This window comes from Cyprinodon tularosa, unplaced genomic scaffold (genome assembly GCF_016077235.1).
Source record: "Cyprinodon tularosa strain WSP-4 unplaced genomic scaffold, ASM1607723v1 ctg167, whole genome shotgun sequence".
Taxonomy (NCBI): Eukaryota; Metazoa; Chordata; class Actinopteri; order Cyprinodontiformes; family Cyprinodontidae; genus Cyprinodon; species Cyprinodon tularosa.
Window position 1 is genome coordinate 1,572,655 of NW_024038504.1, and position 14,846 is coordinate 1,587,500.

Below are 14,846 nucleotides of genomic sequence, written 5' to 3' on the forward strand. Positions count from 1 at the left end.
TGATTCTCTGCTTTTAAATCTGACTAAAAAGTGCAAAAAAAAAACCAAAAGCGGCTGAATTGTGCTTTTCTCATATTCCCAACGGGGAATCTGAACCTTAAAAAGGAAAATTTTTAACAGCAATCCATTACATTAGTAAATAAGAAGCAGACTGCATGTCCTTTTTGTTATGCCCACATTATTGGTGAATACAGATTTAACAGAGCCCTTTAGTTGGAAAAACAAAAACACATTCACAAGAAGTCAATCAAATCTTTAACCCATCAAAGACAGAAGATATCCATACAGACAAACAAAACTAAGCCCGTCTGCTTCTGAAGACGAGCACAGGCCCCATCCTCTCGTGAGTTACCTCAGCGGTACTCTTTGCATCAGTTTCTCAAAGTTCATCTCTTTTTTACGTTTCTTTCATCTAAGGGCTTCTTCAGTTACCAGCAGTCTGGGAAACATGATGATCCCTCCAGTGGAGGTCAGCCATCTCCTCTCACTTCTGGTGGGAACATTTCAGAGGCTGGAAGTAAAGTGAAAGAACTGTGCAAGAGTCTGTATGTGCATATATATTTAAAACCTATTCATAATCATATCTTTTGATCGGCCCTATCTTGTCTCTCACCCAGCCTCCCCCCTGCTTGTCTGAACCATCATCTTTATTTCCTAAGTCCTTTCTCAGATTCAGTCCTGTCCTGCAGGCTCACTGAGGAAATGAAGGCATTAATATGCCTTCGATATTAAGTCCATTTATCTGCACAGAAACAAAACTGATCCAGTATTTTATCTCCTGAAATCATGGCCTAAATTTCATCGTATTACTAATACAGGATATAAGTAAGCAGTGAGGAGGGATTTTTTTGTGTGTGTGTGTGGAGATCTGGCCAATCCAGCATGGTCTAGGCATCAGTTGGTCTCGTAGGAGGAGAGCAGCGCTGCATCCACAGGCTCCATGCAGGAGGGGCAGGTAAAAGATCTCATCAGCCAGTCGTCTATACAGTCCATGTGGTAGATGTGCATGCAGGGCAGGAACCGGATGGGGTCGCCATAAACAAAGTCCATCATGCAGATCACACACCTGTGGAGGTAAACAAGATTTTCAGATATGGTCAATATATTTACTTTATTGAACTATAATTACTGCGATGGACTGGCGTCCTGTCCAGGATGTTCCCCGCCTTTCGCCCGAAGAAAGCTGGAGACGGGCACCAGCAACCCTCGTAACCCCACTTGGGATAAAGCGTGTCAGAAAATTGATGGATGGATGGTTGGAATAATAATTATTTAAGCTTTACATAATCTTCCCTTTAAAGCTCAGTTGCAGTTTCAGGAACAGGGAAGCAGTATCTACTTTTAGTTGTTGGCTTAACAGCTGCTTTAAAAAATGGCAGATTAATACCACAAACTGCAGCATTTTTAAATGGGACTATATTTGATAAACCAACACAAAGAGGTGGGTTATATCTTGATATACTGTATATATAGCTTATTCTTAATGCACCTTTTTCCTCCTTGTTTGCACCTTCTGTAACTTCTATGCCAATATGTGACAAGTGAATTTCTCAGCTGTGAGATCAATAAAGCTCATCTAATCTAATCTATGGAAGTGTACGGGTAATGATAAATCGTTTAAACCCCCCCCCCCAAAAAAAAAGGAAAATACCCTAATATATAGTTTTATGGGAAGTTCCTCAGTATATATACTAAGAATAAATGTAGTACATTTACAAATTAGTACTTCAGTACATTTAAGTTTCTGGTTGGTATCTGAAACTTGCATTAAAAATATTAAACAAGTATAAATACTTTAAGCAGGAATATTGGCTGCTGAAGGCTTAAAATGTTTTTTAATCAAACTATCCAACATATGGAGAGTCGTTCCCTTCTACCCAGATTAGCATTAGGTTCGTACTCACTCTCTGATCTTCTTTTCAGAGCCATCACGGCCCGGGTCGTACACACCCTTGGGGAGGTGCTGGATGAGTCCGATGCGTTGAGCAATGCGGACCTGCTCTTCCTCAGTCAGCTGAGTGGCCAGCCGGGCCTGGCTGGGCGTCGGGTGGTACACAGGCACATGGATCTGCTCCTGCAGACAGAGACTCTCATTAAAATATAGCCAACAAGTGAAGGTCACTCCAAAAACACCTTTACATTTTTACTGGTATGTTCCCCCAGATCAAACCTTTTATTGGAGGTTCGACCAACATGACTGGTTTATTAAGATCTGCATCTAATAAACAAGGACAATAACAGCAGCAGAGGCCACCAATGAGCTTAAGCATAAACATCCTGTAAAATTACACAACTATAATGTAAGGCAAGGCATGGTTTATTTGTATGGCACAATTCTAAACATAGACAATTCAAAGTGATTTACACAAATTAGATAATAAAATAGAAGATAAGTAAAAGCAGAATAAAAGAAAATATGTGTAAAACAAATAAAACAGTTGGACCACAACCTTAAACTAATAATACCTCAGTTAACAGTTTGATGTCAACAGTCAAAGGCATTTCTAAATGGGTTTTAAGTTTGACTTGAAAGGCTTTCAGCACTTTTCAAGTCTTCTGGGAGTTTGTTACAGATAAGTGAAGCATAATATGACCTAAATGCTGCTTCTCCATGTTTGGTTCTAGTTCTGGGTGAACAGAGTAGGCGGGAACTAGAGGACCTGAGTGGTCTCGGAGGTTGATACACTAAAGACAAATCTGTTATGTAGGTGCTGATCCATTCAGTGACTTAAAGACTCTGAGCTGCAGGGAGCCAGTGGAAGGACTTCAGACATATGCTGATGTGCTCTACAGTGTTTTAGATCAGCTGCAGCTGTCTGATGGACTTCTTTGGCAAACCTATAAAGACACTATTGTGTTAATCAGTCTACTAAAGATAAATGCATGTAAGTTCTTCAAGATCCTGCTTGGAGATTAGTCCTTTAATCCTGAAAATGTTCGTCAGTTGATAAAAGGCTGACTTGGTAGCTGCCTTTACATAGACTTATGTTATCCTTATACATTTTTGCACTGATGTCTGCACCACTGATGTGAAATTCCTTCAGTACAAACCAATGAAAGTACCTAGTTGAATTTGTAGGTTTCAGAACCAAAAATACAGCCTTTGTTCTTAGCATGTATATTACCATCTGTCTCATTATGACTTATGAGAAAGGTTTCCATTCACTGCTGTCAGCATACGGTCAAGCTAAACCTCTAGTCATAATGGTATGTCGGCGGAAATCAGTAGGTGGGAGTGTTTCCACGAAGCTGTTTTCATTTAAACAAATGTTGGCCACTTTTAGCTCATTTAGTTTACTTTCAAACAGCCATGAAATAAGAAACAAAACTCAAATAGTCATTTAATCTTTTTTAAACATTAGTATAACTCTAACTTTTCATCTTTTTAGTGAAATTTCATGTTAATGTCAAGATAAATCAACATTCCTGGAAAGATTAATAGCTAACTAAACCCTCTTATTAAACTGGTTTTCATTCACTAAAATCTTTGTCACTTTGTGGTCCGGACAAGTTCCTTCCCCCTTTCCTCCCACTGAGCTCTCACATACTCATACACCCTCAGCAGTTACTTGCAGTGCCTGCTCCACTTCCTCCTTTTCATGTTTCATTCAATTAATTAGTTCTTCTCTTATAGGTTTTCAAATCAGAAGATTAACAACTCAAAAGATCAAGAACCCCAATTCAATATAGTGATTCTAAATATTCTAAAGAGATCTTTTTTTTTTATTTAGAGAAATGTAATTTGTAAACAGATGCTGAGCATTTAAACTTGTGTCAGCATGTTTATTGACTGAGCTTGTTTGCTGCTCTCCTGGCTTCTTTGGTCTACATAGAAGAAAAACAACGACTGACAGTATGACCATAATAAAAGCTACTAGCAGGGCCTCCGACAGGACAGCAGCTGTGATCCTTCAGTCTGCAGTGGTCAGCTATTTCATTGTCTCTCCCATTTAATGCCTGGCATGTCATGCCAGCCTCCGATGCCTGATAATATAACAACCTCAGGGTAACCCGAAGGATGAAGCTGAGAAGACCTTTTTTTTCCCTCCTTCAATAACAAAAATATGCATCCGTTTTTGGCATTTACTTAACCATGTTTCATTACTTTAACACAATTTTTTCATGTTGCAGGGTAGGACATAAAACAGTTGCATTGAAGTAAATAAATATGATTTAGTAGATGCCAAAAACGGTTGCATTATTATTTTCAGTGTGGAGCTGCGCACACAAAATTGGACACCGTCAGCCTGTAGGACTCAGGCTTCCCACATAGAGCTGGCAGAGGGGTGGAAACTGTGTAGATAGAAGTGAAAGCAGATGCAGGAAGCTAAAATGAAAAAAAAAAATTGTTGGAACTGGACTGTTTAAAATGCACAAGTTTTTATACCATTTAGATGGGTCAAATTTATGCAAACACCATGTCACATTAAAACAGGAATTGATTATTGCAGTAGCAGAAAAAGAAAGCAGAAAAGCAGTGCTTAGACTCCACACATCTCCACATATTTTATAGAAACAGGCTAAAAGATTTCGAGAAAAAAAATATATTATTATTATAAAAAATATTAAATTTCAAAATTTCTAGACTTTCATGCAATCTAAAAAAAATAATAAAAATAAGAAATCAACAAGCACTTGAAAGGAATTAATGACTCAAACATGAAGTATTTGCAACCTTTGACATCCAAGATCTCTCTTTAGTTACTGCATAGTTTGTGTGTTTGAACACAACCTGCAGACAACTGCACACCAGACAGGGAAATCATTTAAACGTATGGAAAAGACAAACATTAGCAACACAGGAAATATTTGTGAGCATGATAACAGGACGGACGACAAGTACTGCCCAAAATACAGAATAAGACCTATCACTCTAATTCTAATGAAAGCATTTTATATGTAGGTTAATATGGTCAGGTCATAATCTCTCACATTTTCTTTGACCCATACATCCCTTGCTGTCAAACTAAAATGGAGTTCTTAAGGCATTTCATCATAAGGCCAGCAGAGGGCAGTGGTAACAATTCTATTAACAGAAAGGGATTCAACCACTTAAAGGAATAGTACACCCAAAACATGATTAGCCTTCATTTTCTACTCACCTCCATGCTGAACAACACTCTGGAGTACTTTTTTGATATCTCAAATGCATCTGGAGATCTGGGAGACTTCTTGCTGTCTGCTGACATTCAAATAATGGAGGTCTATGGCGCCCGAGACAGAAAGGTCCACAAAAGTCCACAAAAACTTGTCAATATTCCTCCATACTGCTCGTCCAATGTAATCCAAGTGTCCTGAGTGGGTAGCATCCAGAATTTACTCGAAACGAAGTCATTTAGAACGTTTTAGAGCCTAAACAGTAGTGTATAGGATTTCCTAATAGCGCCCCCATGCGCGCTCACGATTCTACGGAAGCCGGCAGACCAAACCAGCGCATTCAGCTCGGCAAAGAACTCATGCTCTTCCTCAACACTGAAGTCCTCAGACATTTTTCTTTCGTTGTTTCTTTCTTTGCACAGGTAAACAGCACATTTCTTCTTCTACGCTTGCATTATCGGCAGACCAGACGCTGAATGCGCACTTCCTTCCGGTTTGGTCTGCCGGCTTCCGTAGAATCGTGAGCGCGCATGGGGGCGCTATTAGGAAATCCTATACACTACTGTTTATGCTCTAAAAACATTCTAAATGACTTCGTTTCGAGTAAATTCTGGATGCTACCCACTCAGGACACTTGGATTACATTGGACGAGCAGTATGGAGGAATATTGACACGTTTTTGTGGACTTTTATGGACCTTTCTGTCTCGGGCGCCATGGACCTCCATTATTTGAATGTCAGCAGACAGCAAGAAGCCTCCCAGATCTCCAGATGCATTTGAGATATCAAAAAAGTACTCCAGAGTGTTGTTCAGCATGGAGGTGAGTAGAAAATGAAGGCTAATCATGTTTTGGGTGTACTATTCCTTTAAGTTATACATCCCTGCAACTCTTCCCATGAGTCTCTTTGCTGCTTCTTTGGCTGAAACTGTTCTTGTCTGAGCTGTCAGTTCAGGTGGCGGCCATGTCCACATATGCTTTAAGTTCAATCTCTAATCAGATGATAGATTGTACAGTTTTAATCAGGATTTTCAAAGCTTAGAATAAGAAAACCTCAAGGGGTGTGAATACTTTTGCATAGCCATGCAAATAATGCAGCCATGGGAAACCATATTTAATTCTTTAAGCTATGGTCTCCAAAAATGTCTGCAAAAAAACGTCTTAAAAAGCAGTTTCACTTTAATAATAAACATTTCAAACCACTCGTTCTCATAATGCATCTAAAATTTGAAAGCCAATCAGATAATGGCTTTAGGGTGTTTGACAGGAATCTCCAGAAGTTATGTTATTAATGTTGAAGTAAAGTTGTTTTTTTAATGAATCCTCTGAAGTTGGTTTGGGGAGGTTCCTTATCTCCAACAACCAGGTCCAACACAGATGAGTCAACCTCTGTCTGACCCGCTGCAGCGCAAACCTAAACCACAACATTCAATACCTAATAAACGCCAAGCAGCTCTGATGACAACACAAACACATGGACTTCTCTTCCCACCACTATCTTGACGTCAACAAAGCCATAACTGTAGACTTTTCCTGAGAAAAATCTTTCTTTCCCTTAAGTCTATTTCACAAAAACAATTTCCTCATAAAACCACAAGGATTAGCCATCTCTGAGCTCCTCTGATTACTCACATTGGGAACTAGCCCAATCCAAAGAACAAGATGGCTCAGCAGTGAAATCATCACCGTTCATCAGCAGGCACCCATGCAAAGAACAATAGCAGACACATCTAAGTCCGGTCACATCCAAGTTGGGTTTGGGTGTATCTGACAATCTTCTGAGTCGATTAGGGGGTACTGTTCAGACGAAGCAGAATTTTATACACCATTATAGGTGGTATTAAGAATGATTTTTGCCAAAAATTCAAACTTGCAATTATTTTCAACAAATATTGTGATTTATATTCAGATATAACCCTAAGCACCACAAGCACAGACACGGTTTACATTTACATTTGATCACTGCTACATTTTATGAAATGGAAATTCACATTTCACTGCTAAGCTGCTGCTAACTGTCTGAAAGCTGTACAAAACTAAATTTCGTTTTGTATACACTATATGTTTAAAAAATGACACTAAAGTTGTCTAAGTCTAAAGCATTTAGGTGTTTTGGGTTCAGTTTTTTCATACCCTTAAAAGCTTGCCTTTTCTAAAGTCAATTGTTGCAGCACTAAATTGCTATAACAATGGACTCTAGCATTTTTTCTTCTGTAACTCTTCCTTCTGCTCACACGCATGAATCTTCAATCTGTGGTTTTTGTTTTTCTTCTCTTTTGTGTAGTAGCAAATCCACTTTGTGTTAGCATCACCTACAGGGCTAGAAAGAAATTTAGTGCATTTCATTTGTTAAATATAATGTGTCCAATGTTGAGCATCTCTGCAATTTTTAGGCCCCCTCCACACGAAGTCAAAACGAACACGAAACGCTAATATTTTCCAGAACGTTTGTCTTAAAGACGGAGACATAAAATAAATGTGATCGACCACATGAATGCATGAAAACGCTGCAAAATGTATGCCAGGCCTGTAAGTGGCGCTGTGGTGCCAAAGCAAAAATAGGCCAAAACAGGCAACGAAATGTTGGGCATGCGCAGTAATATTTATACAACAACCAAACCGGAAAACCGGAAAATGGCCCTGCAGGTCCATTTTCGTGGTTCAGTCAAATTCAGGTGCTGAACTATGTCGTCTATATTGCTCTGTTCTTCCTGGAGATATTCCAGAAGAAGAAGATTCTGTTGTAAGCCCGACAGCAGGGTGAGTAGCATGAGCAGCAACCATTCAACACAGTACGGCGCCATTGTTGTTGTGATACTGTGTCGCGCATGCGTGTTTAGAGGCGACGCTATGACGCATGCATGTAAAAAAAAAAAAAAATGCGGTCAGACCTTAAAGATGGAAACGCGAAAACGGCGTTTCAAAATCTTCCCACTCTGAAGGCTTAATAAAAAAAAGATCGTTTACAGACCCCCGAAACGCCGGCTTCGTATGGATGAGAGGCTGGTTTGGTGAAACATTTGTGAATTTAGGCCAGGGTTTGACTTTGTGTGGACGGGGCCTTAAACATTTATATATTACCATTGTATTGTAAATGCAATTAAGGCCCCGTCCACACGAAGTCAAACCCTGGCCTAAACGCACAAATTTTTCACCAAACCAGCCTCTTATCCATAAGAAGCCGGCGTTTCGGGAGTCTGTAAACAATGTTTTTTTTATTAAGCCTTCAGAGTGGGAAGATTTTGAAACGCCGTTTTCGCGTTTCCATCTTTAAGCTCTAACTGCATTTTTTTTCTTACACGCATGCGTCATAGCATCGCCTCTAAACACGCATGCGCGACACAGTATCACAACGACAATGGCGCCGTACTGTGTTGAATGGTTGCTGCTCATGCTACTCACCCTGCTGTCGGGCTTACAATAGAATCTTCTTCTTCTGGAATATCTCCAGGAAGAACAGAGCAATATAGACGACATAGTTCATCACCTCAATTTGACTGAACCACGAAAATGGACCCGCAGGGCCATTTTCCGGTTTGGTTGTTGTATAAATATTACTGCGCATGCCCAACATTTCGTTGCCTGTTTTCGCCTATTTTTGCTTTGGCACCACAGCGCCACTTACAGGCCTGGCATACATTTTGCAGCGTTTTCATGCATTCATGTGGTCGATTACATTTATTTTACGTCTCCGTCTTTAAGACAAACGTTTCGTGTTCGTTTTGACTTCGTGTGGACGGGGCCTAATTCCACAGCTCTAGCTGGTATTATAAAAATAATTACAGAATTAAAGTCCTTCATAACTTGAATGTCGAGATTTAATAAGCTGCATTTTGGCTGACATGCATCATAATCTAGTCTAAACACAAAGGAGTTTCTTTTTTGTTTCCAGGGACTGATCAGTCCTTCTACGTGCTAGTTTCGGAGAATGGATGATAATTTGGGTGTTTACTAACTCAGTCTACACAGAGACCAGACTGAGTGTGTCAGCAAAGCTATGTTGTCATTTAGGCTACGTGTCCACACGGATCCACTGTTTTCAGAGATTGGTGTAGATGATAATTATTGAAACCGAGTCCAAGGCTGGAAAATTTCAGAACACCTGTTACGGGTTTCTGTGTGTACAAGCGAGATGAGTCTTGTCTTAAGCAATGTCATCCACTTCCATCCCTCTCTCTCTTTAACCTGCATGAGCCTCACACTCACAAGTCAATGGTGTCGTTCAGTGTAGCATTCATACAAAAGCAAACATTGGTCTGCTATGGATGACAGTAGCATTCTCAGATTCTTAGTTTTAAATGAGTCAACTCAGTGTGTCACTTGTAACCCCACAAACAGGTCAAGAAATGTTTGTGTCAAATCCCCATAGGCACAATTCTATGTTTACTCTGTACGTGTGTTTTTTTTCTGCATGTGGTAGTGTCAGAACATTACCAATGGGCCCAGGATTCCTACCTAGATGATGCTGCGTTCTGTCCTGTGGCTGCACATTTTTTCTTCATTCTTTATAAAAATGAACAGTCTGTCTTTGTGTGAATGCACGCTCAACTTAGACATAACACTAATCATTTCAACAGATCGTGGGAAAAACAAAAGAGGTAAGGCAAGAGCCATCAGTGGATAGCTGCTAGATGCATCAACAGTTATGGTAGTTATGATATTTTATTAAATAAACCTTCTGTTCTTCTAAGAAGTAAACTCAGACACTTGTGCCTTAGACCTCTAGATCCCTTGTTGTGACATGTTTAATATTGTCTGGTTTACTTATTTTATCCACTTCTGGGTAAACTTTTAATCTACCTAAACAATTCTTGGTTTTCCACATGCCTTTTTAGCAGACAATCCTACGCAGACTGAAAGCTTTCCAATTCAATTATCTCCAAGAGAAGGCAGACATCTTTACACCTGGTATCTCAGACAATACGCTGCCAGCAAAAAACAAAAAGAAAGAAAAACAACATAGACAGCAAAACACGACTGTGAACCAATAAGAACAGTACAGGTTCACATACAAAACCTATTGAAGCATTTAGCTGAACTTTAAGCACAAAAAAGAATGTGTAAGCAAGTTTCGAAGACTGGGTTCAGATTATTAATGTGCTGAGTGATAAGGGGGAGATATGATCCAATTGTTTATCATTATATTTTCACCTAATTGATCAATCTCTAATAAAACATTGTCAGTTTAACCAAAACAACAATCTCTAAACAGACTTTCAGAGAGCTTAAGCAAGAGGCTTCTCATAACAACTGCTCAGCTCTTGTGTTTATTATGTCATCCCTTCTCAGACCACAGCTGACTGACCTAATTACACAGTGGGAGTGACACCCCAGGACAATAATGGGCAGGCAAGGACAACTGTGTAAAAAAATGAGATGATGAAAGATATGTGTATTGTTGTCATAGACATATAACAACAAAGACTAAGAGTTTAAATATAATACTCATTTTGACCCGACATGATTTTCTGAAAGACGGATGATTTCCTGTTGCAATAACAACATAGTTGTTTTGCTGGAAAAGTTATATTTGTGTCAATAAATAATATAAAAGCCCAAAGAATGGCTCAAACTAAAAGATATTTAGCCAAAATTATCGAACAAAAGGCAATGTCATGCAAGTTTATAATCTGCTGACATTTTATTTTTTCTACTCAAACCCCTGTATGTGTGGAAAACATTTAAACAAACAGCATCTGCCAGTTATTCAGTATCACTGTGGGTTATCAGTCGTGCAATAAAAAGAAAAAAAAAACCCCACAAGAAATCCCTAAAAGTCTAAATGAGGGATTTTCTGAATACCACAGTAATTCCTGGGCAATTTTGGAAAATTTGGCCAATGTAAACGACTGTTTATTTGAGAATAGAGAAAGGTTAAAAAATAAAAAAACAGAACAAAAAACTTTTGACTGGCTAAGCTGAGCTAAGAACCCTTATGTAACCTTTGGGGTTAATTTGACCCCATCACTGTTTAAGGTCTCTAAATAAATATCTGACATCAAAAGCATGCCAGCAGCCTTTTGAACCAGTTCTAATGTTTATCTTTGTGCTCTCTGTTTCTGCTCAAATGAAGAGACATTTTTTGCCTTTTCTGTGAATAAGGTGTTTTTAAAACTCTTCGACCACAAACTCAACCTGGAGAAGGACCCTGAAAATGAAGCATCCTACTCTGAGAATGACATTATCGTCTGTCTGCCCACTTCCACAACAGGGTGGGTTACTGTTGCAAAAACTATTAAAACAGTTGGAGGCCACCAACAGATATGCTGTTATCAAATAAGCATTTAAGCTTTTTACAATATTTGAAAAATAAATAATAAGAGGTGTCAAATTAAGAGAAGAGGGTTTAGGGATACTTAGAAACAGGAGTTTACAGGTCAAAAGGAAAAGCAACAACAACTCTTTGGGCTGCTAACATTGGAAGGGCAAATCTTCCAATAAAAAAATTGCACCCAATTTTCTTCAGTGTTTTAGGCTTTAAAAGATACAGAAAGACACAAGGGCAAAGGAGAGCCTAACAAACTGAAATAATAAAAAGCCCTCAGAATAACAAATGGCTCTTTCCTATTCTATCCTGACAACACTGTTTAGGATAAGCTGAGCCACTCCAAATACATGGTTTTATCAAAAAGGAAAGTGTATTGAGGCGCAAATCCAGATAAGCATACAATAAAATGAAACAGCCTAGCAGCAAAGCATCAGAGAGTGATGTGGTCTTCATTATCTGGAGATGGATGAGGTTTTAAACTACACGGGCCATTTCCTAGAACAGGCAAAAGTGGGCAATCAGGGAAAAAGGGCCTTGGTCTAAAGGTTTGATCAATAATCCATTGATTCCTTTGGAAGAGCTTCTAATTTTTTTTTTTGCTGGGTTGGAAATCTCTGATGGCAGACACCTCCTTTTCATACACCTTACTTGATTTTTTTAATGCTTTACTAAACAGGCTGGATGGGTGTTTTTCAGGTCTTTATTTACCTTTTTAACCCGGATCACTGTCGTTACCTGGAAAACTGAGTCATACAAACCTTAAAATACAAGAACATGGGTGCATAATAGAAACAACAAACAAAACACACCTCACTGCTTTCACCAAAGGAACGCAACGCACAGATTTGCCTTTTAGAAGATCAAACATCTGAACCCTGCTGACAGTTGGTTTCCAGTCATTCATTGGTACAACTGATTGCTTCCAGATTTAAAATGAAGTCATCTTTTATTGGGTATGGCATCCCTTGAGGTACAAAGTAAACAAAAACATCTCATTTAAAACTACAATCAACACAATGCTAATCAAAAATAGAGAAACATCTATATGAATCTACACAATTTAGAAAATGATTTTAAAGGATGTATACAAATTATTTGAATAATTCATATTATATTCTTTCTTATTTTTAAGTTAGTTTTAAAATGTATCGTCTTACTCCTAAAATCTTACTCCTGAGTAAGATTTTACTACCAATCTTATTCAGGAGAAGCTATTTTAAAAGCTTAATATAAATAAACTTCAACTAATATAAAGTCTTGCTGTACTTACATTGCATTTAGTTTGCCATGTTTTAAAAATACTTTACTTAAACCCATCTAATAAGGCCTGGCTTGACCTAGTAATACACAAGTTATCTACCAGTGCCTTAAATATCACATACAGATATGTGCTAACCTGGTGAACAACAATAACACAACCACATATTTACAGGAACAACATGCCCTAAATGTGTAGAGATGACCTAAGTCAGGAAATGAGGTCAACATGCAAACAGAATCTGCTTGCAGGTTATCAGTTAAATGAAATATCGAGTAACTTCAGTCAAGAAAGCCAAATAAATATTATATTGCACGTGGATAATTTGATATCATAAAAATGTAAGCTCATATTGTCAATCTATATATTTAGGATATTTTGTTTAACGCATATTGACTTAAACCAAATCTACATGTTTTTTTTTTTATGAATGACTTTCGCTTATAAATGCGAAAGGAATGATCGTTTATTAAGGATTTGCCCGGAGCAAGGACCTAAGGATAGAGCAAAGAGGATTAGTTTGATCGCTGTGAAGGGAGATTTTAGATCTGTAAACATCAGATACTGCTCCACGTAGTCATAATACCGTACCAAGATTTTACTATGTAATAAACGTTTATTAACTATGCAAGAGGCGGGCTTGGTTGAGGTCCGGTCTAAACTGACCTGATAGGGGGGTGGTGGTTCCTGATCCAGGTCGGTACCGTCTCCATAGCTGGCCCGGTCCAACTGGGATTCATGTAGCAAAGATATATCATCCGAGGTCGGAGATTTCAAACAGTTTCCCATCTCCTTCCTCTTCTGTCAAACCGGACCCCCGGTCTGTGTCGGTGGATTTCACGGCTCACTTTACACAGAGACGGTCAGAAGCAAACCGACCATTAAAAGCCAATAAATATCCTCTCCCAGACGATGGGAGAGCTGCCTGCTTTAACAACAAAACATCCTTCGGCTAACAGCTACACGCACAAAAAGCTAGCAAGCTAACATGAGCCTCGACTCCAAAGGATGATATTCCTTTGTGAGAAAAAAAAAATAAAATAAAAAGCTCTGACAGTATTGTATATCTACTAAGACAACCAATAGGAGACAATATCCAAGTCCCTGGTACCAAGTGACAAAGGAAAGAGCATTATTCCTGACTGGAAGCTGTCTGGCTGTAAGGGACTTTCCAGTTTGAGAGCAGCTGCTGAATAACGACAAAGGTGACGATGTAGCACCGCCCCTTGAAGGAACGGACAAATGAGCTTCCTCCATCGGTCAGGATGGTGTTGGCAACAACCAATCAGATAGGTGGTCACATGGTCTTACATAGAAAACATAAACATAGGGTTTTAATCAGTCGTTTTACCAGTCACCGTAATGGCTGTTATTTGTTATTCTCATATTTCTGTCTTTCAATACAACTTCCCAACATTTTAAGCGTCGTGTTTTATATGCCCTCACGGAATTTCTTCATCCCAGACAGTTATCACACTGTTTCTCACAATATATATATATATATATATATATATATATATATATATATATATATATATATATATATATATATATATATATATATATATACATATATATATATATATATATATATATATACATATACATATATACATATACATATACATATATACACACACAGACACAGGTAAAAGCCAGTAAATTAAAATAGTTTGAAAAACTTGATTTATTTCAGTAATTGCATTCAAAAGGTGTAACTTGTACATTATATTTATTCATTGCACACAGACTGATGCATTCAAATGTTTATTTCATTTAATTTTGATGATTTGAAGTGGCAACAAATGAAAATCCAAAATTCCGTGTGTCACAAAATTTGAATATTGTGTAAGGGTTCAATTTGGAAGACACCTGGTGCCACCAACAAATCAGCTGATTAACTCAAAACACCTGCAAATGGCTTTAAATGGTCTCTCAGTCCAGTTCTGAAGCCTACACAAACATGGGGAAGACTTCAGATTTGACAGCTGTCCAAAAGGCGACCATCTACACATTGCACAAGGAGGGAAAGACACAAAAGGTTATTGCTGAAGAGGCTGGGTGTTCTCAGAGCTCTGTGTCCAAACACATTAATAGAGAGGCAAAGGGAAGGAAAAACTGTGGTCAGAAAAAGTGTACATGCGATAGGGATCACCGCGCCCTAGTCAAGATTGTGAAAAAAAACCCATTAAAAAATGTGGGGGAGATTCACAAGGAGTGGACA

General features: G+C 38.5%; 1 protein-coding gene across 1 annotated transcript; it reads right to left on the reverse strand.

The window, feature by feature from the left end:
• Nucleotides 1-238: 238 nt before the first annotated feature.
• Nucleotides 239-13,821, reverse strand: rnf11b (ring finger protein 11b). The gene is made up of 3 exons (XM_038281129.1): nucleotides 13,289-13,821; nucleotides 1,905-2,074; nucleotides 239-1,066 (listed from the first exon to the last, which is right to left on the reverse strand). Exons 1-3 carry the CDS (start codon nucleotides 13,409-13,411, stop codon nucleotides 895-897), a joined length of 465 nt encoding a protein of 154 aa, XP_038137057.1. The 5' UTR covers nucleotides 13,412-13,821; the 3' UTR covers nucleotides 239-894.
• Nucleotides 13,822-14,846: the final 1,025 nt, after the last annotated feature.